Source organism: Mustelus asterias, chromosome 5 (assembly GCF_964213995.1).
Source record: "Mustelus asterias chromosome 5, sMusAst1.hap1.1, whole genome shotgun sequence".
Classification (NCBI taxonomy): domain Eukaryota; kingdom Metazoa; phylum Chordata; class Chondrichthyes; order Carcharhiniformes; family Triakidae; genus Mustelus; species Mustelus asterias.
The window spans coordinates 10,508,495-10,535,528 of NC_135805.1; the positions used below are offsets into that span (position 1 = coordinate 10,508,495).

Sequence of the window (27,034 nt, forward strand, 5' to 3'; positions counted from 1 at the left end):
AATGTTTGCGGGGCGAGTGAATGTTTGCGGGGAGCAGTGAATGTTTGCGGGGGGGAGGGAATGTTTGCGGGGGGAGTGAATGTTTGCGGGGGGAGTGAATGTTTGCGGGGGGAGTGAATGTTTGCGGGGGGAGTGAATGTTTGCGGGGGGGGTGAATGTTTGTGGAGGGGAGTGAATGTTTGCGGAGGGGAGTGAATGTTTGCGGGGGGAGAGAATGTTTGCAGGGAGGGGAGTGAATGTTTGCAGTGGGAGTGAATGTTTGCGGGGGGAGAGAATGTTTGCGGAGGGGAGTGAATGTTTGCGGAGGGGAGTGAATGTTTGCGGGGGGAGTGAATGTTTGCGGAGGGGAGTGAATGTTTGCGGGGGGAGAGAATGTTTGCACGGAGGGGAGTGAATGTTTGCAGTGGGAGTGAATGTTTGCGGGGGGAGTGAATGTTTGCGGGGGGAGAGAATGTTTGCGGAGGGGAGAGAATGTTTGCGGGGGGAGAGAATGTTTGCGGGGGGAGAGAATGTTTGCGGGGGGAGAGAATGTTTGCGGAGGGGAGTGAATGTTTGCGGAGGGGAGTGAATGTTTGCGGGGGGAGTGAATGTTTGCGTGGGGGAGAATGTTTGCGGGGGGTGTGAATGTTTGCGTGGAGTGCAGTGAATCTTGCGGGGGGAGTGAATGTTTGTGGAGGGGAGTGAATGTTTGCGGGGGGAGTGAATGTTTGCGGGGGGAGAGAATGTTTGTGGAGGGGAGTGAATGTTTGCGGGGGGAGAATGTTTGCGGGGGGAGTGAATGTTTGCGTGGAGTGCAGTGAATCTTGCGGGGGGAGTGAATGTTTGTGGAGGGGAGTGAATGTTTGCGGGGGGAGTGAATGTTTGCGGGGGGAGAGAATGTTTGCGGGGGGAGTGAATGTTTGCGGGGGAGAGAATGTTTGCGGGGGGAGTGAATGTTTGCGGGGGGAGTGAATGTTTGCGGGGGGAGTGAATGTTTGCGGGGGAGAGAATGTTTGTGGAGGGGAGTGAATGTTTGCGGGGGGAGAATGTTTGCGGGGGGAGTGAATGTTTGCGTGGAATGCAGTGAATCTTGCGGGGGGAGTGAATGTTTGTGGAGGGGAGTGAATGTTTGCGGGAGGAGTGAATGTTTGCGGGGGGGAGAGAATGTTTGCGGGGGGAGTGAATGTTTGCGGGGGAGAGAATGTTTGCGGGGGGAGTGAATGTTTGCGGGGGGAGTGAATGTTTGCGGGGGGAGTGAATGTTTGCGGGGGAGAGAATGTTTGCGGGGGGAGTGAATGTTTGCGTGGAGTGCAGTGAATCTTGCGGGGGGAGTGAATGTTTGTGGAGGGGAGTGAATGTTTGCGTGGGGTGGAGTGACTCTTGCGGGGGGAGTGAATGTTTGTGGAGGGGAGTGAATCTTTGCAGGAGTGAATGTTTGCGTGTGGTGGAGTGAATCTTGCGGGGGGGCGGGGTGTGAATGTTTGCGGAGGGGAGGGAATGTTTGTGGAGGGGAGTGAATGTTTGCAGGAGTGAATGTTTGCGTGGGGTGGAGTGAATCTTGCGGGGGGGAGGGTGTGAATGTTTGCGGAGGGGAGGGAATGTTTGTGGAGGGGAGTGAATAATCCGTTTGAAATGCTGACGTTGGAGTGGGGGGTGAGGAGATGTGTTTGGTGATGGTGGCATCATGCTGGGGGTGGCAGTAGTGAAAGCTGATCCGTTCAATATGAAGGCTGATGTGGCGGATGGTGAAGTCAAGAGGAACTTTGTCGCTGTTTTGCAGGGTGAGAAGGGCTGAGTCAGAAGTCTGATAAATTGAATGGATCCACTCAATGAGCTGGTTAGCCACAGTGGTGGAGAAATCTTCGGATGAAGTAAAAGAATCCCAGGCACTGTGCGCTCATTGGAGCAGGACAAGACCATGTCTAGCACAAGTTACATCTCACATTTACAATTAATTAAACTGGTATGAAGCTGGTTTTGTGGAAGTCTTTCACACGTCCATTGTGTAAAGATCAGTTTTCTAACCTCTCCCTTCAAGAGCTGATTTTAATGTGTCTTTGCTCCATAGTCTCTCATGTTCATCTCCTTGCCCCATTGTGCCCTCGCTCCCAAACCCAGGTCTCTGGCGCTGTGAGGCAGCAGTGCTAACCCCACTGTGCCACCGTGGTGCCCTTCTTCCTCCCTCAGGTCATTGTCTGTGTGGAGTTTGCATGTTCTTCCCATGTCTGTGTGGGTTTCCTCCAGGTGCTCAGATTTCCTCCCACAGTCCAAAGATGTGTGGGCTAGGTTAATTGGTCATGCTATATTGCCCCATAGTGTCAGGGGGATTAGCAGGGCAAATATGTGGGGTTATGGGGATAGGGCCTGGATGGGATTATTGTCGGTGCAGGCTTGATGAGTAGAATGGTCTCCTTCTGCACCTTCGGAATTTTATGATTCTAAGATGTGATGCCTAGAACTGCTCAAGGTCTTTGCACATCTGATGAAGGCCATCAACCTGAAAATTTAACTTTACTTCTGTCTACAAAAAGTGTTACAACAAAGAGTAGACAATTCATATAAGCCAGACAAAGATATGGCAGAGCAGGTTGTATGCAGACACTGCAGTCTGAGAGTTTGTGGGAAGTGAGACTGTCCCAAGCATTAAACAAACTACTGCCCCCCGTAACAAAGGAAATGGAACAATTGTGGGGCACTTGAATCTTCATATAGACTGGGCCAATCAAATTGACAACAGTTGCCTAGAAGATGAGTTTGTGGAATATTTTGATGACAGTTCGTTGGAACAATACATTGTGGAACAATACACTAGGGATAAAGCTATCTGAGATTTAGTATTGTGTAATGAAGCAGGGTTAATTAGTAATGACATAGTAGGGATCCACTGGGAAATAGTGATCATAATACCATTCAATTACATATTAAGTTGGAAAGTGACATACTCTAATTGCAAACAAGAATCTTAAACAAACCCAATTACACAAGTTGAATGGGAGAATGTATTAAGATTAATTGGGTAAATACCTTAAAAGGTATGAAGTTAAATGAACATTGGGAAAGTTTTAAAGAAAAAATACAAAATGTTCAAAAATGATGTCAGAGTTATAGAGGTTTGCAGCATGGAAACAGGACCTTCGGCCCAACCTGTCCACGCCGCCCTTTTTAAAAAAAACCCGTAAGCTAATCCCAATTGCCCGCATTTGGCCCATATCCCTCTATACCCATCGTACCCATCTAACTATCTAAATGCTTTTTAAAAGACAAAATTGTACCCTCAAATGTCATGAGAAACAAAACTCAGCGAGAAAGACCTAACTATGGCTCACTCAAGAAGTTAAGGATAAGATTAGATTGAAAAAAAGGACTTACAATGTTGCAACAAACAGTAGAAAGTCTGAGGATTGGGGGTGCTTTAGTAACCAGCAGAGGGCTACCAAAAAGTTGATAAAATGAGAAAAAATAGAATGAGGATAAACTAGCCAGAAATATAAAAGTTCTTCAAGTCTGCTTGTTATAAGTATATACAAAAGTAAAGAGTAGCTAAAGTAAACGTTGGTCCCTCAGAATCAGAGACAGGAGAAATTATTATTAAGTGAGGAAATAGCAGAGGCATTGAAGAAATATTTTGCGTCTGACTTCACAACAGAAAACACAAGTTTCATGCCAGAAATAAACAGTAACACGAGCTAAAAAGTGAGGAAATTAATATCAGCAGAGAAAAATTGAGGCTAAAATCTCACAAATCCCCAGTGCCCGATGGCCAACACCCTAGAGTTCTGAAAGGGCTCGCTGCAGAGATACTGGTTGTGCTGGCTGGGATTTTTCAAAACTCCTTAGATCCAGGATCTGTCCTAGTAGATTCAAAGTTGGCAGAGTCAAGCGCTTTTCATAAAAAAGAGGTAGAGAAAACAGTGAACTACAGGCCAGTTAGCCTAACATTAGTTATTGGGAAAATGCTGGAATCTATTATTAAGGAATTCTTAACAATGAACTGAGAAAAACATAGTATGATTCAAACAAATCAACATTGCTTTACTAAAGGAAAATCTGTTGGACAGATTTATGAGATTATTATTTTTGAGGATGTAAGTAGTATAGATAGAAGGAAACCAGTAGATGTAGGATCCCTGAATTTTCAAAAGGCATTTGATAAGGTACCAAATAAAAAGGACAATAAGCAAGATAAGGGTTCATGGAGTTGGGGTAATATTGGGGCATTAGAGGATTAACAAATAGAAAGCAGAAATTGGACATAAACAGGGCTTTTTCAAGTTGGCAGGCAGTGAATAGTGGAGAGCAGCAAGGATCAGTGCTGGGGCCTCAGCTATTTACAATCTATATTAATGACTTGGATGAAGAGACAGAGAATAATGTATCAAAGTTTGCTGATGACACCAAGCTAGGTGGGAAGGGTAAGCTGTGGGGCGGCAGAGAAGGTTCACTAGGTTGATTCCGGAGATGAGAGGGTTGGCTTATGAGGAGAGATTGAGTAGATTGGGCCTGTACTCACTGGAGTTTAGACGGTTGAGGGGAGATCTTATAGAGACATATAAGATAATGAAGGGGCTAGACAGGGTAGAAACATCGAGATTGTTTCCACTTACAATGTAAACAAGAACTAGGGGGCACAGCCTCAAAATATGGGGGAGTCAATTTAGAACAGAGTTGAGGAGGAACTTCTTCTCCCAGAGGGTAGTGAATCTTTGGAATTCTCTGCCCTATGAAGCGGTAGAGGCTACCTCATTAAATGTGTTTAAGTCACAGTTAGATAGGTTTTTAGCCAATAAGGGAATTAAGGGTTATGGGGAGCGGGCGGGTAAGTGGAACTGAACCCACTATCAGATCAGCCATGATCTTATTGAATGGCGGAGCAGGCTTGAGGGGCCAGATGGCCTACTCCTGCTCCTGTTTCTTATGTTCTGATGTTATGACACAGTGAAGCTATAGAGATATATAAGCAGGTTAAGTGGGTGGGCAACAAGGTGGCTAATGCTGTACAATGTAGGGAAGTGTGAAGTTATTCACTTGATCGTAAGAATAGAAAAGCAAAATATATTTAAAAGGTGCTAAACTTGTAAGTGTTAATGTTCAAAGAAACTTTGTGTGCTTGTACAAGGAACATGAAGTTAGCATGTAGGTGCAGCAAGCAATTAGGAAGGCAAGTGGCATATTAGCCTTTGTTGCAAGGGGATTGGAGAACAAGAATAAAGAAGTCTTGTTACAATTGTACAGGGTTTTGGTGAGACCACATCTGGAGCACTGTGTGCAGTTTTGGTCTCCACATTTAAGGAGGATATACCCGCATTGAGATGGTAAAGCAAAGCTTCACAAAATTGGTCCCTGGGATGAGGGTGAAGGAGGAAATTTTCCAGAAAACCATATTTTGTATCATCAAACATATTTACTTATTGGACTAATTGGCACCACTCATAACGGGCCAACAATGCAGAGGGGCACCCCCGGATGGATATTCGATCGGGTCCCCCCCTGCACAGCTGAGAGACTCGCGAATTTCAAAGACTACGGAAGATCCCTAATCTGCCTAGCAACAGCGCGCAGCTGCATTTTAAACTGGCCAAGGACGATCAAGATCCCTATGAAACGAGACATAGAGTGGGTTATCAAAACCAAGCTATCACTGAAATATTACCAATTCGGCCAAGGCAGACATAAAAATCTGATAAACTAAGATATAAGAATAAAAGATTAGAATGAAATACTCCAGACATCCAACAGGACAGGATGACATTAACACTCAATCTCACAAGCAGGAAACACAGACACGAAACAATAAGATCAATTCAGATAAGAGGACACATAGAGAAGATAATGGGAAACGCATTTAGACACCGGGGCAGGACCAAGTAATCCCATTAACACGAACACACACCATACAAATGCTAATCGATGAAACTTCCTAGGGACTTTTTAAACTGACAGACCACTTTATACATATTGTAAAAATGCATAATCAAATGTTCCCGCTCGAATTTGGATCCCTATAAAGATCCAGAGCTGATGTGAAAGGATTGAGATCAACGTGGCCAAGCACTGTTTCGGAGCTGGTTACGCTGTTCTCCCTGGGATCCCAGTAATTGTACAATAAAGAAAAACACTTTGAACCTTGATTTGCGACTCAACTTCTATTCTGCACTGGTAAAGGGATATTTCCCTACAACAAGGGGGTTGCGTTTATTGAGTGGCTAAGTAAATTGGGCTTAAACTTCTAGAGTTCAGAAGAATGAGGGGCGATCGCATTTAAACTTGCACAATTCTGAACAGCTTGATAAGGTAGATGCTGAGAGATTGTTTCTGCTTGTTGGGCAATCTAAAACACAGGGGCAGAGTCTCAGAATAAGGAGTTGATCATTCAGCATGAGATGGGGAGAAATTACCTCACGCTAAAAGTGTGAACCTTTGGAATTCTCTACACCAGAAGGTTGTGGATGTTTCATCATTGATTGTATTCAAGGCTGGCATAGATAAAGTTTTGGACTCTCAGGGAGTTAAGGAGGCTTGAGTGGAACATAAGCAACAGCATGGGGTGACTGGGGCAAATGGCCTGCTTTTGTACCATAACGCTTAAGTAAGAAGGATCAAAAGAACTGATTCTATTCAACAACTACAATGTACTCGCTCTGTGGAAGTAACAGCAAGACTATTAGAAGGACAGTCAAAATTGCAGCCTGCCCAAAACAGGAGAAGCGGTAGTTGTAGATGTTACAATAATTTGGGGAAACAGATAGTGGCCCAGGTTCGGGAATTCCATATAGTTTGTTGCTTACTTGGTGTAAGGATAAGATGTGTCTCAAATGGCATGAAAGGATATTGGAGAGCGAGAAAATCTTATTGTTGTGATGCATGTTGAGACATAGGGAAGAGGAGACAGCACAGCACCAAGAACGAGAAGCTTTATTAAAAAACAAGGTTTGTCGAGTTATGGTAGCAGATTCCTCATTGTTCGGAGTATAGCCAGTATGGAAGTAATATCATTGTCTCCTCTGGGTCCTCTCATGATTGAAAAGCCCAATTTAAGATTAGCTTGGGCTTCATCAGAACTGGCACTTTATGTTGTTGTATGTTTGCATGTCACACTTTCACCGAAATCACAGCAAGGGGATTTGATTATAGTGGAGAAATGGTGTGTGCTGCTACCCCCAGATTCTCCACTCTTCCTGTATGATTCCAAAGGTGAGGAGGACCCAAAATGTCTAGGTAGCTGGGCAGCGGCGATCCATTCAGGGTGTTTCTCTGCTTTCATTCTTGTGACATTTTTTTATTTTACAGGATGTGGGCATCGCTGGCTCGGTCGACATTTATTGTCCATCCCTAGTTGTCCTCGGCAAGGTGGCGATGAGTCACCTTCTTGAACCACTGCAGTTCCTGTGATGTGGGTACATCCACAGTGTTAGGAAGGAAGTTCCAGGACGTTGACCCAATGACAGTGAAAGGAAAGCAATATATCTCTAAGTCGGGATGGTGAGTGACTTGGAGGGGAACTTGCAGGTGGTAATATACCCAGGGACCTGCTGCCCTTGGCTTCTAGATGGTAGCGGAAGGTGCTGTCAAAGGAGCCTTGGTGAGTTGCTGCAGTGCATCTTGTAGACGGTATGGCTGATCATCGAATTTAATATCCTGATCCCCCCTTCCTCCCATATCCCTTGATCCCTTTAGCCTCAAGAGCTATATTTAATTTCTTCTTGAAATCAGATGTTTTGACCTCAACTACATTCTGTGGTTGTGAATTCCACACATTCACCACTTTCTGGGTGAAGAAAATTCTCTCTCACCTCAGTTCTAAAAGGTTCACTCCATATCCTCAAACTATGACCCCTAGTTCTGGATACCCCCACCATTGGGAACATTCTTTCTGAATCTACCTGTCTAACCCTGTTAGAATTTTATCAGTTTCTATGAGATCCCCCCTCATTCTTCTAAACTCCAGTGAATACAATCCTAACCGGCTCAGTCTCTCCTCATATGACAGACCTGCTATCCCAGGAATCAGCCTGGTAAACCTTCGCTGTACTCCCTCTATAGCAAGGACATCCTTCCTCAGATAAGGACACCAAAACGGCACATAATACTCCAGGTGTAGCCTCACCAAAGCCCTACACAATTGCAGCAAAACATCCCTATCCCTGTACTCAAATCCTCTCACTATGAAGGCCAAAATACCACTTGCCTTCTTTACTGCCTGCTGTACCTGAGCGCTTACTTTCAGCGACTGATGCACGAGGACTCCAGATCTCGTTGAATATCCACCTCTCTCAATTTACACCCATTCACATAATAATCTGTCTTCCTATTATTGCTACCAAAGTGGATAACCTCACATTCATTCACATTATACTGCATCTGCCATGCAGATGCCCACACACTCAGCCTGTCGAAATCACGCTGAAGCATCTTTGCATCCTCCTCACAGCTCACCCTCCCACCCAACTTTGTATCATCTGTGAATGTGGGAGATAATACATTCAGTTTCCTCTTCCAAATTATTAATATATAATGTGAACAGTGGGGTCCTAGCACAGATCCCTGCGTCACTGCCAATCAGAAAGAAATCTGTTTATGCCATCTCTTTGCTTCCTATCTGCTAACCAGCTTTCTATCCATCTCAAGATATTACCTGCAATTCCATTATATGGCTAGTTCAGTTTAGCTGTTGGTCAATGGCAAACCCCAGATGTTGAATGGCGGATTCAGTGATGGCAATGCCATTTAATGTCATGGGGAAACAGTTATTGTCTGGCACTTATGTGGCACGAATGTTACTTGCCACTTATCAGCCCAAGCCCGACTACTGAGCAGTTCTTGCTGCATTGGGACATGAATTGCTTAAGTATCTGAAGTGACGTGAATGGTGCTGAACATTGTGCAATCATCTATGAACATCCCCATTTCTGACCTTATGATGGAGAGAAAGTCATTGATGAAGCAGCTGAAGATGGTTGGGCCGAGGACGCTACCCTGAGGGACTCCTGCTGAGATGTCCTGAAGCTGAGATTACTCCGACTACTACAACCATCTTCCTTTGTGCCAGGTGTGACTCAACCCAACGAACAGCTTTCTTCCCCCAGCCCCCGCAATTCCCATTGAGTTTAATTGTTCTCGGGCTGCTTGATGACACGCTCAGTTACAGGCTGCCTTGATGTCAAGGGCAGTCACCCTCATCACTCGGGTTCTGCTTCTTGATCCATGATTGGACCAAGGCTGCAATGAGGTCAGGAGCTGAGTGACCTGGCAGAATCCAAACTGAGCACCAATAAGCAGGTTAGGTCTGAGAACGTGCTGCTTGATAATACCGTTGACAACACTTTCCATCGTTTTGTTGACAATTGAGAGTAGGCTGACGGGGCAGTAATTGACTGGGTTGGATTTGTCCTGCTTTTTGTGTACAGGACATACCTGGGCAATTTTCCACATTGCCAGGTAGATGTTACGCGGTAACTGTATTGGAACAGCTTGTCTAGGGGAGCAGCAAGTTCTGGAGCACATGTCATCAGGACATTGCCAGAACATTGTCAAAACCCATTGCCTTTGCAGTATCGTGCCTCCAACCATTTCTTGATATCATGTGGAATGAATCGAATGAGCTGAAAACTGATTATGTGTGATGGTGGGGGCGTCCGGAGGAGGCCGAGGTGGATCATCCACTCGGTACTTCTGGGTGAAGACTGTTGCAAATGCTTCAGCCTTGCCTTCTGCAATGCTGTGCTGGGTTTCTCCATCATTGAGGATGGAGATATTTGTGGAGCCTCTTCCTCACGTGTGTTGTTTAATTGTCCACCACTATCCTGCTGTTTAGCAAGTAGTCCTGTGTTGGTAGTTATCGTTGTGCCATACCTGCTGAAAAACACCAAATACTTGGATATGCTGTCCTCCATGCCATAATGGACAGAGTTTCACCCTTCCAGCAACTGTCCCTCCACTGTGAGCTTTAACAGGGTTCATCCTGAGGAGGGCTGGATTGTACTTGAAATGAGGGACTAAAGATCTGAGGGGTTTCCAATTACAGGTCACACTCCTTTTCACCAGTGAGGCATCAACTAGGACCCATCAGGTAAACGAGAGTCACTTCATAACCTTTGAATAATCTCTGGATTACCAAAACATGCAAATTGGCAAAGGGATAAACAAACGAGGGAGGTAAACATGAGGCTAATGGAGTTGGGTATGGCATGGACCAAAACAAATACTGCAGATGCTAGAAATCTGAAACAAAAACAGAAAATGTTGGAAAATCTCAGCAGGTCTGGCAGCATCTATGGAGAGAGAACACAGTTAGCGTCTCAGGTCAGAACTGCTCTGTTCTGTCTGACCTGGTGTTCAAATGTAACCAATGGCAACATGCTGTGGTGGCTGGCTGACCTGGTAGAAATAGGAAGCAGATGGGGATTGGGAGGAAGCACTTGTGGCTCAGGGTGTGGCCCAAGTGGTTGTGCAACAAATGATCCTTATTAAACCTTTACTTTGGATTTAGTTAGTTAAATTGGTTTCTTTGTTTATTATTATTTGCCATTGGAGGATTCTTACTGCGGATGAACACCAGGCGCCAGCCCTGGAAGAAACATTTGTACTATTGGGACAAACCCCAACTGAACCGGACTGGGTTCAGGGAAGGATAAATAGGATGGTTACAATGGATTACAACCATTGGTTACAACCATTCAGTTACAAATGGTTACAACCATGCAGTGGTTTAAACTGAATGGTGTTACAATGCTGGGTTTATCAAATGGTTACGCTTTAAATTATCTCTAATTCAGGGTAAGATGGAGTAACAAAGAAGAATGTGAGATTTGCTTTTAGATCTGCCCATGATATGCTCATGTGACCTGGCTGCCATGGGGCCCAAGTCAGGTCTATTGAAACTCTCAAGTGCCAGCTTCAGACCTGAACACACAGGCAGAGCAGCCTTGTGCAGACTTATAGACTCTTAGTCAGACAAACGCAATGACCCTGGACGGAGAAACAAAGATGTTGCTACAGGAAAGTTTTGGTCTGAGAACAAAATGGTGGTGAGAATGAATTTCCCATTTGAAAAGTGGACTTTAACGAGATGCAGAGATGAGAAGTCACCAGATGGTGCCTTGCTGCTGGGCTTGTTCAGGAAAACCCACTGAAGGGATTTTTAAAAAAGTCTCTGGAAAACTTAGCCCAGCATTAAAGAGAAGAAAACCTGTTGAAATGCCTGGAGATATTGGGAGTTTGAAAGCGAGGCCAAGATTCTGCTGAGAGTGTGGCACAATGTGTAGAGTCATAGAGGTTTACAGCATGGAAACAGACCCTTCGGCCCAACTTGTCCATGCCGCCCTTTTTTTAAACCCCTAAGCTAATCCCAATAGCCCGCATTTGGCCCATATCCCTCTATATCCATCTTATCCATGTAGCTGTCTAAATGCTTTTTAAAAGACAATATTGTACCCGCCTCTACTACTAACTCTGACAGCTTGTTCCAGACACTTACCACCCTCTGTGCGAAAAAATTGCCCCTCTGGACACTTTTGTATCTCTCCCCTCTCACCTTAAACCTATGCCCTCTAGTTTTGGACTCCCCTACTTTTGATAAAAGGTATTGACTATCTAGCTGATCTGTGCCCCTCATTATTTTATAGACCTCTATAAGATCACCCCTCAGCCTCCTGCGCTCCAGAGAAAAAAGTCCCAGTCTATCCAGCCTCTCCTTATAATTCAAACCATCAAGTCCCGGTAGCCTCCTTGTAAATCTTTTCTGCACTCTTTCTAGTTTAATAATATCCTTTCTATAATAAGGTGACCAGAACGGCACACAGTATTCCAAGTGCGGCCTTACCAATGTCTTGTACAACTTCAACAAGACGTCCCAATTCCTGTATTCAATGTTCTGACCGATGAAACCAAGCATGCTGAATGCCTTCTTCACCACTCTGTCCACCTGTGACTCCACTTTCAAGGAGCTATGAACATGTACCCCCAGATCTCTTTGTTCTGTAACTTTCCCCAATACCCTATCATTAACTGAGTAAGTCCTGCCCTGGTTCAATCAACCAAAATGTATCACCTCGCATTTGTCTAAATTAAACTCCATCTGCCATTCGTCAGCCCACTTGCCAAATTGATCAAGATCCCGTTGCAATCGGAGATAACTTTCTTCACTGTCCACTATGCCACCAATCTTGGTGTCATCTGCAAACTTACTAACCATGCCCCCTATATTCTCATCCGAATCATTAATATAAATGACAAATAACAGTGGACCCAGCACTGATCCCTGAGGCACACTGCTGGTCCCAGGCCTCCAGTTTGAAAAGCAACCCACTACAACCACCCTCTGGCTTCTGTCAAGAAGCCAATTTTGTATCCATTTAGATACCTCACCTTGGATCCCGTGAGATTTAACCTTTTGCAACAACCTACCATGCGGTACCTTGTCAAAGACCTTGCTAAAGTCCATGTAGACAACATCAACTGCACTGCCCTCATCTAACTTCTTGGTTATCCCTTCAAAAAACTCAATCAAATTTGTGAGACATGATTTTCGATTCACAAAGCCATGCTGACTGTCCCTAATCAGTCCTTGCATCTCTAAATGTCTGTAGATCCTGTCTCTCAAAATACCTTCCAACAATTTACCCACCACAGATGTGAGGCTCACTGGCCTGTAATTCCCAGGCTTTTCCTTGCAGCCCTTTTTAAACAATGGCACAACATCTGCCACTTTCAAACTTCAGACACCTCACCCGTGACTATCGATGATTCAAATATCTCGGCTAGTGGACCCGCAATTTCCTCCCTAGCCTCCCACAATGTCCTAGGATACACTTAATCAGGTCCCGGGGATTTATCTACCTTGATGCGCTTTAAGACTTCCAGCACCACCTCCTCTGTAATATGTACACTCCTCAAGACATCACTATTTATTTCCCCAAGTTCCCTCACATCCATAGACATGACATGAGGTTATCAGTCATGTTAAGAAGCTAATAAGGAATATCTGCTCGATAGTTTAGAGAGTTATCTCCTAACTGGTGTTTAATTGATATTCATTTTAGCTTGTTTGCTACGTTAAAAGTCTTAAAATTTGAAATCTTGTCATGTGATCTTTTGAGTCAGTTGCTGGGAATTCAAATCCCTTTTCAAAAGTGATGTGTTTCAATGAGGATCATAATTGGGAAAGGAGTGCAGGAGGAAACATTACTATTAATATTTAAAAACAGACAAAATAGAATAACAGTCAGAAACTAAGTTTTAAGCACAGGGAAAACTAAAAGATGTAAAGTAATTAATCCAGGAGTGAGAGAAAAAGGAAACATTTAAATGCAGACGATTAAGGCCTGTGAACCAAATAAGCACAAGTAGTATAACACACAATTGATTGCAGACACATAACTTGGAGGCTATGTTATGGTGGCCATTATGGAGGCAGGGCTGTATGACAGCCAATGCTGGAAATTAGGTACATCAGGTAATACATTCATTTCTGGGATTTGGGTGTTGCTGGCTAGGCCAGTATTTACTGCCCAGTCCTAATTGCCCTTGGTGTTGTTCAGCTGCCTCTTGAACTGCTGCAATGCCCGAGGGGTAGGTACACCCACAGTGCTGTTAGGGAGGGAGTTCCAGGATTTTGACCCAGTGACAGTGAAGGAACAGTGATATATTTCCAAGTCAGGATGGTGTGCGGCTTGAAGACGAAACTCCAGATGGTGGTGTTCACATGAATCTGCTGGCAGATGTCCATAGGTTTGGAATGTTATAATGTCCACAGAAAAGACAGGAGAAAGAGGAGGAAGTGCCTTAGTGATGAAGAAGGATAAAGCTACTTCACTGGTAACCGAATATAATGAGTGGTAAAGCAGGTAGTGGAGACTTTATGCATAGAATGAAGAAATAAAAAAGGATGCGGAATATGGTGGAAGTTGATGTATAGTTTTCCTGGTTGTAGCTACAAAGTTATAGATTAAATAAATTCAATGATTGACAGACAATCCGGTAGCAAAGCAGAGTGGTTGTAATGGGAGACAGATCGAGTTTTCTGCAAACAATTTGTCCAAGTACTGTTTGCATAAGAAACATCATGTGTGAACTGTAAACATTCCCATACAGGAAAAGTTAATTCTGCTCTGAGAAATATTCCCTAATCCCAACACCATCAGGATAGCTTTTCACCATCATATCCCACATAAGGAACGGTATAAACCCATGTAGCAGCATTCAAATCTATCTCACATAAGACCCACAAATGCTGAGTTACTTATCTCATCATTCTGGGTGATATTTATATCCAGGTCATACAAGGTGAAGCTCAGTTTGCAATTTATGCTTAAGAACATAAGAACATAAGAAATAGGAGCAGGAGTAGGCCATCTAGCCCCTCGAGCCTGCCCCGCCATTCAATAAGATCATGGCTGATCTGACGTGGATCAGTACCACTTACCCGCCTGATCCCCATAACCCTTAATTCCCTTACCGCTCAGGAATCCATCCATCCGCGCTTTAAACATATTCAGCGAGGTAGCCTCCACCACCTCAGTGGGCAGAGAATTCCAGAGATTCACCACCCTCTGGGAGAAGTTGTTCCTCCTCAACTCATTAAAGTTCAATGATAACAGACAATATGGGCGGGACTTTATGCCCTCGCTCGACTCGAGACCGGAAAATCCCACCGGAGGTCAACGGACCTTCACATTGTCCGCTATTTGCCCTCCGATTTCTGTGGCGGACGGGGCGGTAGAATTCCGGCATATATATCTGTGTCCGAGTGCAAGAGAAGAGACAGCAATACCAGGCAATATATATCTGTGTCTGAGAGAGAGAGAGACAGCGATACCAGACAATATATATCTGTGTCTGAGAGAGAGACAGCGATACCAGACAATATATATCTGTGTCTGAGAGAGAGAGAGACAGCGATACCAGACAATATATATCTGTGTCCGAGAGAGAGAGAGACAGCGATACCAGACAATATATATCTGTGTCTGAGAGAGAGAGAGACAGGGATACCAGACACTATATATATGTGTCTGAGAGAGAGACAGCGATACCAGACAATATATATCTGTGTCTGAGAGAGAGAGAGACAGCGATACCAGACAATATATATCTGTGTCCGAGAGCGAGACAGCAATACCAGACAATATATATCTGTGTCCGAGAGCGAGACAGCGATACCAGACAATATATATCTGTGTCTGAGAGCGAGACAGCGATACCAGACAATATATATCTGTGTCTGAGAGAGAGAGAGAGAGAGAGAGACAGCGATACCAGACAATATATATCTGTGTCTGAGAGAGAGACAGCGATACCAGACAATATATATCTGTGTCTGAGAGAGAGAGAGACAGCGATACCAGACAATATATATGTGTGTCTGAGAGAGAGAGAGAGACAGCGATACCAGACAATATATATCTGTGTCCGAGAGAGAGAGAGACAGCGATACCAGACAATATATATCTGTGTCTGAGAGAGAGAGAGACAGTGATACCAGACAATATATATCTGTGTCTGAGAGAGAGACAGCGATACCAGACAATATATATCTGTGTCCGAGAGAGAGAGAGACAGCGATACCAGACAATATATATCTGTGTCTGAGAGAGAGACAGCGATACCAGACAATATATATCTGTGTCCGAGAGAGAGAGAGACAGCGATACCAGACAATATATATCTGTGTCTGAGAGAGAGACAGCGATACCAGACAATATATATCTGTGTCTGAGAGAGAGAGAGACAGCGATACCAGACAATATATATCTGTGTCTGAGAGAGAGAGAGACAGCGATACCAGACAATATATATCTGTGTCTGAGAGAGAGACAGCGATACCAGACAATATATATCTGTGTCTGAGAGAGAGACAGCGATACCAGACAATATATATCTGTGTCTGAGAGAGAGACAGCGATACCAGACAATATATATCTGTGTCTGAGAGAGAGAGAGACAGCGATACCAGACAATATAGATCTGTGTCTGAGAGAGAGACAGCGATACCAGACAATATATATCTGTGTCTGAGAGAGAGACAGACAGCGATACCAGACAATATATATCTGTGTCTGAGAGAGAGAGAGACAGCGATACCAGACACTATATATATGTGTCTGAGAGAGAGACAGCGATACCAGACAATATATATCTGTGTCTGAGAGAGAGAGAGACAGCGATACCAGACAATATATATCTGTGTCTGAGAGACAGCGATACCAGACAATATATATCTGTGTCTGAGAGAGAGAGAGACAGCGATACCAGACACTATATATATGTGTCTGAGAGAGAGACAGCGATACCAGACAATATATATCTGTGTCTGAGAGAGAGACAGCGATACCAGACACTATATATATGTGTCTGAGAGAGAGACAGCGATACCAGACAATATATATCTGTGTCTGAGAGCGAGACAGCGATACCAGACAATATATATCTGTGTCTGAGAGCGAGACAGCGATACCAGACAATATATATCAGTGTCTGAGAGAGAGAGAGACAGCAATACCAGACAATATATATCTGTGTCTGTGAGAGAGAGAGAGAGACAGCGATACCAGACAATATATATCTGTGTCTGAGAGAGAGAGACAGCGATACCAGACAATATATATCTGTGTCTGAGAGAGAGAGAGACAGCGATACCAGACAATATATATCTGTATCTGAGAGAGAGAGAGAGACAGCGATACCAGACAATATATATCTGTGTCTGAGAGAGAGACAGCGATACCAGACAATATATATCTGTGTCTGAGAGCGAGACAGCGATACCAGACAATATATATCTGTGTCTGAGAGCGAGACAGCGATACCAGACAATATATATCTGTGTCTGAGAGAGAGACAGCGATACCAGACAATATATATCAGTGTCTGAGAGAGAGAGAGACAGCAATACCAGACAATATATATCTGTGTCTGAGAGAGAGAGAGAGACAGCGATACCAGACAATATATATCTGTGTCTGAGAGAGAGACAGCGATACCAGACAATATATATCTGTGTCTGAGAGAGAGACAGCGATACCAGACAATATATATCTGTGTCTGAGAGAGAGAGAGAGACAGCAATACCAGACAATATATATCTGTGTCTGAGAGAGAGACAGACAGCGATACCAGACACCAGATACAACGGCACGGTAGCACAGTGGTTAGCACTGCTGCTTCACAGCTCCCAGGGACCTGGGTTCGATTCCCGGCTCGGGTCACTGTCTGTGCGGAGTTTGCACATTCTCCCCGTGTCTGCATGGGTTTCCTCCGGGTGCTCCGGTTTCCTCTCACAGTCCAAAGATCATAGAATCGTAGAATCATAGAAAACCTACAGTACAGAAAGAGGCCATTCGGCCCATCGAATCTGCACCGACCACAATCCCACCCAGGCCCTACCCCCACATATTTATCCACTAAGCCCTCTAACCTACGCATCACAGGAAACTAAGGGCAATTTTAGCATGGCCAATCAACCGAACCCGCACATCTTTGGACTGTGCGGGTTAGGTTGATTGGCTAAGCTAAATTGCCCCTTAGTGTCTCAGGGTGTGTAGATTAGAGGGATTAGTGGGTAAATATGAGGGTTAAAGGGATTAGCAGGTAGATATGTAGGGATATGGGGATAGGGCCTGGGTGGGATTGTTGTCGGTCCAGACGCGATGGGCCAAATGGCCTCTTTCTGCACTGTAGGGTTTCTATGGTTCTATGGTTTCTAATATATATCTGTGTCTGAGAGAGAGACAGCGATACCAGACAATATATATCTGTGTCTGAGAGAGAGACAGCGATACCAGACAATATAGATCTGTGTCTGAGAGAGAGACAGCGATACCAGACAATATATATCTGTGTCTGAGAGACAGACAGCGATACCAGACAATATATATCTGTGTCTGAGAGAAAGACAGCGATACCAGACAATATAGATCTGTGTCTGAGAGAGAGACAGCGATACCAGACACTATATATATGTGTCTGAGAGAGAGACAGCGATACCAGACAATATATATCTGTGTCTGAGAGAGAGACAGCGATACCAGACAATATATTTGTGTCTGAGAGAGAGACAGCGATACCAGACACTATATATATGTGTCTGAGAGAGAGACAGCGATACCAGACAATATATATCTGTGTCTGAGAGAGAGAGACAGCGATACCAGACAATATATTTGTGTCTGAGAGAGAGACAGCGATACCAGACACTATATATATGTGTCTGAGAGAGAGACAGCGATACCAGACAATATATATGTGTCTGAGAGAGAGACAGCGATACCAGACACTATATATATGTGTCTGAGAGAGAGACAGCGATACCAGACAATATATATGTGTCTGAGAGAGAGACAGCGATACCAGACACTATATATATGTATCTGAGAGAGAGACAGCGATACCAGACACTATATATATGTGTCTGAGAGAGAGACAGCGATACCAGACAATATATATCTGTGTCTGAGAGCGAGACAGCGATACCAGACAATATATATCTGTGTCTGAGAGCGAGACAGCGATACCAGACAATATATATCAGTGTCTGAGAGAGAGAGAGACAGCAATACCAGACAATATATATCTGTGTCTGAGAGAGAGAGAGAGACAGCGATACCAGACAATATATATCTGTGTCTGAGAGAGAGAGACAGCGATACCAGACAATATATATCTGTGTCTGAGAGAGAGAGAGACAGCGATACCAGACAATATATATCTGTGTCTGAGAGAGAGAGAGAGACAGCGATACCAGACAATATATATCTGTGTCTGAGAGAGAGACAGCGATACCAGACAATATATATCTGTGTCTGAGAGCGAGACAGCGATACCAGACAATATATATCTGTGTCTGAGAGCGAGACAGCGATACCAGACAATATATATCTGTGTCTGAGAGAGAGACAGCGATACCAGACAATATATATCAGTGTCTGAGAGAGAGAGAGACAGCAATACCAGACAATATATATCTGTGTCTGAGAGAGAGAGAGAGACAGCGATACCAGACAATATATATCTGTGTCTGAGAGAGAGACAGCGATACCAGACAATATATATCTGTGTCTGAGAGAGAGACAGCGATACCAGACAATATAGATCTGTGTCTGAGAGAGAGACAGCGATACCAGACACTATATATCTGTGTCTGAGAGAGAGACAGCGATACCAGACAATATATATCTGTGTCTGAGAGAGAGAGAGAGACAGCAATACCAGACAATATATATCTGTGTCTGAGAGAGAGACAGACAGCGATACCAGACACCAGATACAACGGCACGGTAGCACAGTGGTTAGCACTGCTGCTTCACAGCTCCCAGGGACCTGGGTTCGATTCCCGGCTCGGGTCACTGTCTGTGCGGAGTTTGCACATTCTCCCCGTGTCTGCATGGGTTTCCTCCGGGTGCTCCGGTTTCCTCTCACAGTCCAAAGATCATAGAATCGTAGAATCATAGAAAACCTACAGTACAGAAAGAGGCCATTCGGCCCATCGAATCTGCACCGACCACAATCCCACCCAGGCCCTACCCCCACATATTTATCCACTAAGCCCTCTAACCTACGCATCACAGGAAACTAAGGGCAATTTTAGCATGGCCAATCAACCGAACCCGCACATCTTTGGACTGTGCGGGTTAGGTTGATTGGCTAAGCTAAATTGCCCCTTAGTGTCTCAGGGTGTGTAGATTAGAGGGATTAGTGGATAAATATGAGGGTTAAAGGGATTAGCAGGTAGATATGTAGGGATATGGGGATAGGGCCTGGGTGGGATTGTTGTCGGTCCAGACGCGATGGGCCAAATGGCCTCTTTCTGCACTGTAGGGTTTCTATGGTTCTATGGTTTCTAATATATATCTGTGTCTGAGAGAGAGACAGCGATACCAGACAATATATATCTGTGTCTGAGAGACAGACAGCGATACCAGACACTATATATATGTGTCTGAGAGAGAGACAGCGATACCAGACAATATATATCTGTGTCTGAGAGACAGACAGTGATACCAGACAATATATATCTGTGTCTGAGAGAAAGACAGCGATACCAGACAATATAGATCTGTGTCTGAGAGAGAGACAGCGATACCAGACACTATATATATGTGTCTGAGAGAGAGACAGCGATACCAGACAATATATATCTGTGTCTGAGAGAGAGACAGCGATACCAGACAATATATTTGTGTCTGAGAGAGAGACAGCGATACCAGACACTATATATATGTGTCTGAGAGAGAGACAGCGATACCAGACAATATATATCTGTGTCTGAGAGAGAGAGACAGCGATACCAGACAATATATTTGTGTCTGAGAGAGAGACAGCGATACCAGACACTATATATATGTGTCTGAGAGAGAGACAGCGATACCAGACAATATATATGTGTCTGAGAGAGAGACAGCGATACCAGACACTATATATATGTGTCTGAGAGAGAGACAGCGATACCAGACACTATATATATGTATCTGAGAGAGAGACAGCGATACCAGACAATATATATGTGTCTGAGAGAGAGACAGCGATACCAGACACTATATATATGTGTCTGAGAGAGAGACAGCGATACCAGACACTATATATATGTATCTGAGAGAGAGACAGCGATACCAGACACTATATATATGTGTCTGAGAGAGAGACAGCGATACCAGACAATATATATCTGTGTCTGAGAGCGAGACAGCGATACCAGACAATATATATCTGTGTCTGAGAGCGAGACAGCGATACCAGACAATATATATCAGTGTCTGAGAGAGAGAGAGACAGCAATACCAGACAATATATATCTGTGTCTGAGAGAGAGAGAGAGACAGCGATACCAGACAATATATATCTGTGTCTGAGAGAGAGAGACAGCGATACCAGACAATATATATCTGTGTCTGAGAGAGAGAGAGACAGCGATACCAGACAATATATATCTGTGTCTGAGAGAGAGAGAGAGACAGCGATACCAGACAATATATATCTGTGTCTGAGAGAGAGACAGCGATACCAGACAATATATATCTGTGTCTGAGAGCGAGACAGCGATACCAGACAATATATATCTGTGTCTGAGAGCGAGACAGCGATACCAGACAATATATATCTGTGTCTGAGAGAGAGACAGCGATACCAGACAATATATATCAGTGTCTGAGAGAGAGAGAGACAGCAATACCAGACAATATATATCTGTGTCTGAGAGAGAGAGAGAGACAGCGATACCAGACAATATATATCTGTGTCTGAGAGAGAGACAGCGATACCAGACAATATATATCTGTGTCTGAGAGAGAGACAGCGATACCAGACAATATAGATCTGTGTCTGAGAGAGAGACAGCGATACCAGACACTATATATCTGTGTCTGAGAGAGAGACAGCGATACCAGACAATATATATCTGTGTCTGAGAGAGAGAGAGAGACAGCAATACCAGACAATATATATCTGTGTCTGAGAGAGAGACAGACAGCGATACCAGACACCAGATACAACGGCACGGTAGCACAGTGGTTAGCACTGCTGCTTCACAGCTCCCAGGGACCTGGGTTCGATTCCCGGCTCGGGTCACTGTCTGTGCGGAGTTTGCACATTCTCCCCGTGTCTGCATGGGTTTCCTCCGGGTGCTCCGGTTTCCTCTCACAGTCCAAAGATCATAGAATCGTAGAATCATAGAAAACCTACAGTACAGAAAGAGGCCATTCGGCCCATCGAATCTGCACCGACCACAATCCCACCCAGGCCCTACCCCCACATATTTATCCACTAAGCCCTCTAACCTACGCATCACAGGAAACTAAGGGCAATTTTAGCATGGCCAATCAACCGAACCCGCACATCTTTGGACTGTGCGGGTTAGGTTGATTGGCTAAGCTAAATTGCCCCTTAGTGTCTCAGGGTGTGTAGATTAGAGGGATTAGTGGATAAATATGAGGGTTAAAGGGATTAGCAGGTAGATATGTAGGGATATGGGGATAGGGCCTGGGTGGGATTGTTGTCGGTCCAGACGCGATGGGCCAAATGGCCTCTTTCTGCACTGTAGGGTTTCTATGGTTCTATGGTTTCTAATATATATCTGTGTCTGAGAGAGAGACAGCGATACCAGACAATATATATCTGTGTCTGAGAGACAGACAGCGATACCAGACAATATATATCTGTGTCTGAGAGAAAGACAGCGATACCAGACAATATAGATCTGTGTCTGAGAGAGAGACAGCGATACCAGACACTATATATATGTGTCTGAGAGAGAGACAGCGATACCAGACAATATATATCTGTGTCTGAGAGAGAGACAGCGATACCAGACAATATATTTGTGTCTGAGAGAGAGACAGCGATACCAGACACTATATATATGTGTCTGAGAGAGAGACAGCGATACCAGACAATATATATCTGTGTCTGAGAGAGAGAGACAGCGATACCAGACAATATATTTGTGTCTGAGAGAGAGACAGCGATACCAGACACTATATATATGTGTCTGAGAGAGAGACAGCGATACCAGACAATATATATGTGTCTGAGAGAGAGACAGCGATACCAGACACTATATATATGTGTCTGAGAGAGAGACAGCGATACCAGACAATATATATGTGTCTGAGAGAGAGACAGCGATACCAGACACTATATATATGTATCTGAGAGAGAGACAGCGATACCAGACACTATATATATGTGTCTGAGAGAGAGACAGCGATACCAGACAATATATATCTGTGTCTGAGAGCGAGACAGCGATACCAGACAATATATATCTGTGTCTGAGAGCGAGACAGCGATACCAGACAATATATATCAGTGTCTGAGAGAGAGAGAGACAGCAATACCAGACAATATATATCTGTGTCTGAGAGAGAGAGAGAGACAGCGATACCAGACAATATATATGTGTCTGAGAGAGAGAGACAGCGATACCAGACAATATATATCTGTGTCTGAGAGAGAGAGAGACAGCGATACCAGACAATATATATCTGTGTCTGAGAGAGAGAGAGAGACAGCGATACCAGACAATATATATCTGTGTCTGAGAGAGAGACAGCGATACCAGACAATATATATCTGTGTCTGAGAGCGAGACAGCGATACCAGACAATATATATCTGTGTCTGAGAGCGAGACAGCGATACCAGACAATATATATCTGTGTCTGAGAGAGAGACAGCGATACCAGACAATATATATCAGTGTCTGAGAGAGAGAGAGACAGCAATACCAGACAATATATATCTGTGTCTGAGAGAGAGAGAGAGACAGCGATACCAGACAATATATATCTGTGTCTGAGAGAGAGACAGCGATACCAGACAATATATATCTGTGTCTGAGAGAGAGACAGCGATACCAGACAATATAGATCTGTGTCTGAGAGAGAGACAGCGATACCAGACACTATATATCTGTGTCTGAGAGAGAGACAGCGATACCAGACAATATATATCTGTGTCTGAGAGAGAGAGAGAGACAGCAATACCAGACAATATATATCTGTGTCTGAGAGAGAGACAGACAGCGATACCAGACACCAGATACAACGGCACGGTAGCACAGTGGTTAGCACTGCTGCTTCACAGCTCCCAGGGACCTGGGTTCGATTCCCGGCTCGGGTCACTGTCTGTGCGGAGTTTGCACATTCTCCCCGTGTCTGCATGGGTTTCCTCCGGGTGCTCCGGTTTCCTCTCACAGTCCAAAGATCATAGAATCGTAGAATCATAGAAAACCTACAGTACAGAAAGAGGCCATTCGGCCCATCGAATCTGCACCGACCACAATCCCACCCAGGCCCTACCCCCACATATTTATCCACTAAGCCCTCTAACCTACGCATCACAGGAAACTAAGGGCAATTTTAGCATGGCCAATCAACCGAACCCGCACATCTTTGGACTGTGCGGGTTAGGTTGATTGGCTAAGCTAAATTGCCCCTTAGTGTCTCAGGGTGTGTAGATTAGAGGGATTAGTGGATAAATATGAGGGTTAAAGGGATTAGCAGGTAGATATGTAGGGATATGGGGATAGGGCCTGGGTGGGATTGTTGTCGGTCCAGACGCGATGGGCCAAATGGCCTCTTTCTGCACTGTAGGGTTTCTATGGTTCTATGGTTTCTAATATATATCTGTGTCTGAGAGAGAGACAGCGATACCAGACAATATATATCTGTGTCTGAGAGAGAGACAGCGATACCAGACAATATAGATCTGTGTCTGAGAGAGAGACAGCGATACCAGACAATATATATCTGTGTCTGAGAGACAGACAGCGATACCAGACAATATATATCTGTGTCTGAGAGAAAGACAGCGATACCAGACAATATAGATCTGTGTCTGAGAGAGAGACAGCGATACCAGACACTATATATATGTGTCTGAGAGAGAGACAGCGATACCAGACAATATATATCTGTGTCTGAGAGAGAGACAGCGATACCAGACAATATATTTGTGTCTGAGAGAGAGACAGCGATACCAGACACTATATATATGTGTCTGAGAGAGAGACAGCGATACCAGACAATATATATCTGTGTCTGAGAGAGAGAGACAGCGATACCAGACAATATATTTGTGTCTGAGAGAGAGACAGCGATACCAGACACTATATATATGTGTCTGAGAGAGAGACAGCGATACCAGACAATATATATGTGTCTGAGAGAGAGACAGCGATACCAGACACTATATATATGTGTCTGAGAGAGAGACAGCGATACCAGACACTATATATATGTATCTGAGAGAGAGACAGCGATACCAGACAATATATATGTGTCTGAGAGAGAGACAGCGATACCAGACACTATATATATGTGTCTGAGAGAGAGACAGCGATACCAGACACTATATATATGTATCTGAGAGAGAGACAGCGATACCAGACAATATATATCTGTGTCTGAGAGAGAGACAGTGATACCAGACAATATATATCTGTGTCTGAGAGAGAGACAGTGATACCAGACAATATATATCTGTGTCTGAGAGAGAGACAGCGATACCAGACAATATATATGTGTCTGAGAGAGAGAGAGACAGCAATACCAGACAATATATATCTGTGTCTGAGAGAGAGAGAGAGACAGCGATACCAGACAATATATATCTGTGTCTGAGAGAGAGAGACAGCGATACCAGACAATATATCTGTGTCTGAGAGAGAGACAGCAATACCAGACAATATATATCTGTGTCTGAGAGAGAGACAGCAATACCAGACAATATATATGTGTCTGAGAGAGAGACAGCGATACCAGACAATATATATCTGTGTCTGAGAGAGAGACAGCGATACCAGACACTATATATATGTGTCTGAGAGAGAGACAGCGATACCAGACAATATATCTGTGTCTGAGAGACAGACAGCGATACCAGACACTATATATATGTGTCTGAGAGAGAGACAGCGATACCAGACAATATATATCTGTGTCTGAGAGAGAGACAGTGATACCAGACAATATATATCTGTGTCTGAGAGACAGCAATACCAGACAATATATATCTGTGTCTGAGAGAGAGACAGCAATACCAGACAATATATATGTGTCTGAGAGAGAGACAGCGATACCAGACAATATATATCTGTGTCTGAGAGAGAGACAGCGATACCAGACAATATATATCTGTGTCTGAGAGAGAGACAGCGATACCAGACAATATTTATCTGTGCCTGAGCCAGAGAGAGAGAGTGATACCAAACTATAACTGTGAGACAGCAATACCAAGCAATATATACAAGACTCTCTGAAATCTCCACTAATAGGTGTCAAATAATCTGTGTCAAGATCACCTTCAGTTGATACTCAGTCTGTAGTGATTGGGCAGGCCAATGACAAGAGTTTTTGCTTATATGTATAATATAATCTGTAATACTTGTTCTGTTTGACAATTGGCCCCAACCCTTCATAATAAGCCATTGCACAAACATACTGCATAAAAATCACAAGCATCCAAACCCCTCAGCCAGGCTCATTCACAGACAAACCAAATCACTACCATTTAACACCTCTCGTTTCTCCGGCCTAAAGGAGGAAAGGAAAATGACAGAGTGGCAAAAAGACAAATCAAAAATGACGATCCCCTGACCACCCACCATGCATTAAAAATGGGAATCCCATTGAGCTTTCCTGTAGGACATCAGAGATTTTCAGATTTCGGCTCTTTACACCATACCTGGTGTAGCTGGACAGCTGACAGTGGGATTTGGACTGTTCCTGTGGGAGCAGTAAGCACAACCTGAGGTACGCCACCTGTAAGAGAGAACAGCAACTCAACACCAATACCAATCTTGGGGTCAATTCTTCAAAAACAAATATTCATCATCACATTCACTTCCAAGTACCTTATCTAGTCAATGTCCATCCACAGCTCTCAGCATTCAATAGGCATCACTATCCCTTACTTCAAATGTTGCCAATTTTGGCAGTTTCCTCTCTGTCAGCAACTGTTAATTTTTTGGAAGCCTGATTCTGGCTACAGCTTTATTTCTGACTGGAAAGCTTTCTCTGAGCCCCAGGCTCCAAGCTCTCTCTCTCTATTTGTCTCTGGCTTTAGTCATTGTTCCTCTGAATTTTCCTCTTTTGTTCATTCTGAGTTCTGAATACTCTTGTCCGACTCATTCTCTTTTCTCCCTACATCCCTCCTATTACCACGGTGACTACACATTAAAAAGATTTTATTGGCTGCAAAATTCTTAAGAGACATTCTCAACTTGTGAAAGCAGTACACAAATACAACTCCATACAACACTTAAATTGGCTACATTTTCACAACTCACAACCGGACCTAATCTGTAAATAAAGTTATTTACTTCACTTTTGCATTCTTCAGATAGTTAAAGCCCAAATTCATCACATTTATTTGGTGAATTATCTAGCCTTTCACTGGTGAAACGGTGAGAGACGGATTACACCTAAACTACAAGGGGACCAATATATTGCAAGGAGATTTGCTAGTGTTATTGGGGAGCGTTTAAACTAGATTTGCAGGGGGATGGGAACCAGAGTGCCAGAGCAGATAGTGGAGCAGGGGTAAAAAGACAGGTTAGTTCAAGCAAA

At 44.0% G+C, this 27,034-nt stretch overlaps 1 protein-coding gene across 4 annotated transcripts in view; it reads right to left on the minus strand.

Annotated features, from left to right (window-relative positions):
• LOC144493358 (serum response factor-like) overlaps positions 1–27,034 on the minus strand; it is a 240,806-nt gene that overhangs the window by 62,066 nt on the left and 151,706 nt on the right. For 3 of the 4 annotated variants that reach the window (XM_078212165.1, XM_078212162.1, XM_078212166.1), the window contains one exon: positions 26,151–26,227. In XM_078212165.1, the coding sequence (XP_078068291.1) occupies positions 26,151–26,227 (77 nt within the window). Of the gene's footprint in view, positions 1–26,070; positions 26,228–27,034 lie in introns of all 4 variants that reach the window. The other variant, XM_078212163.1, reaches the window with a different exon arrangement.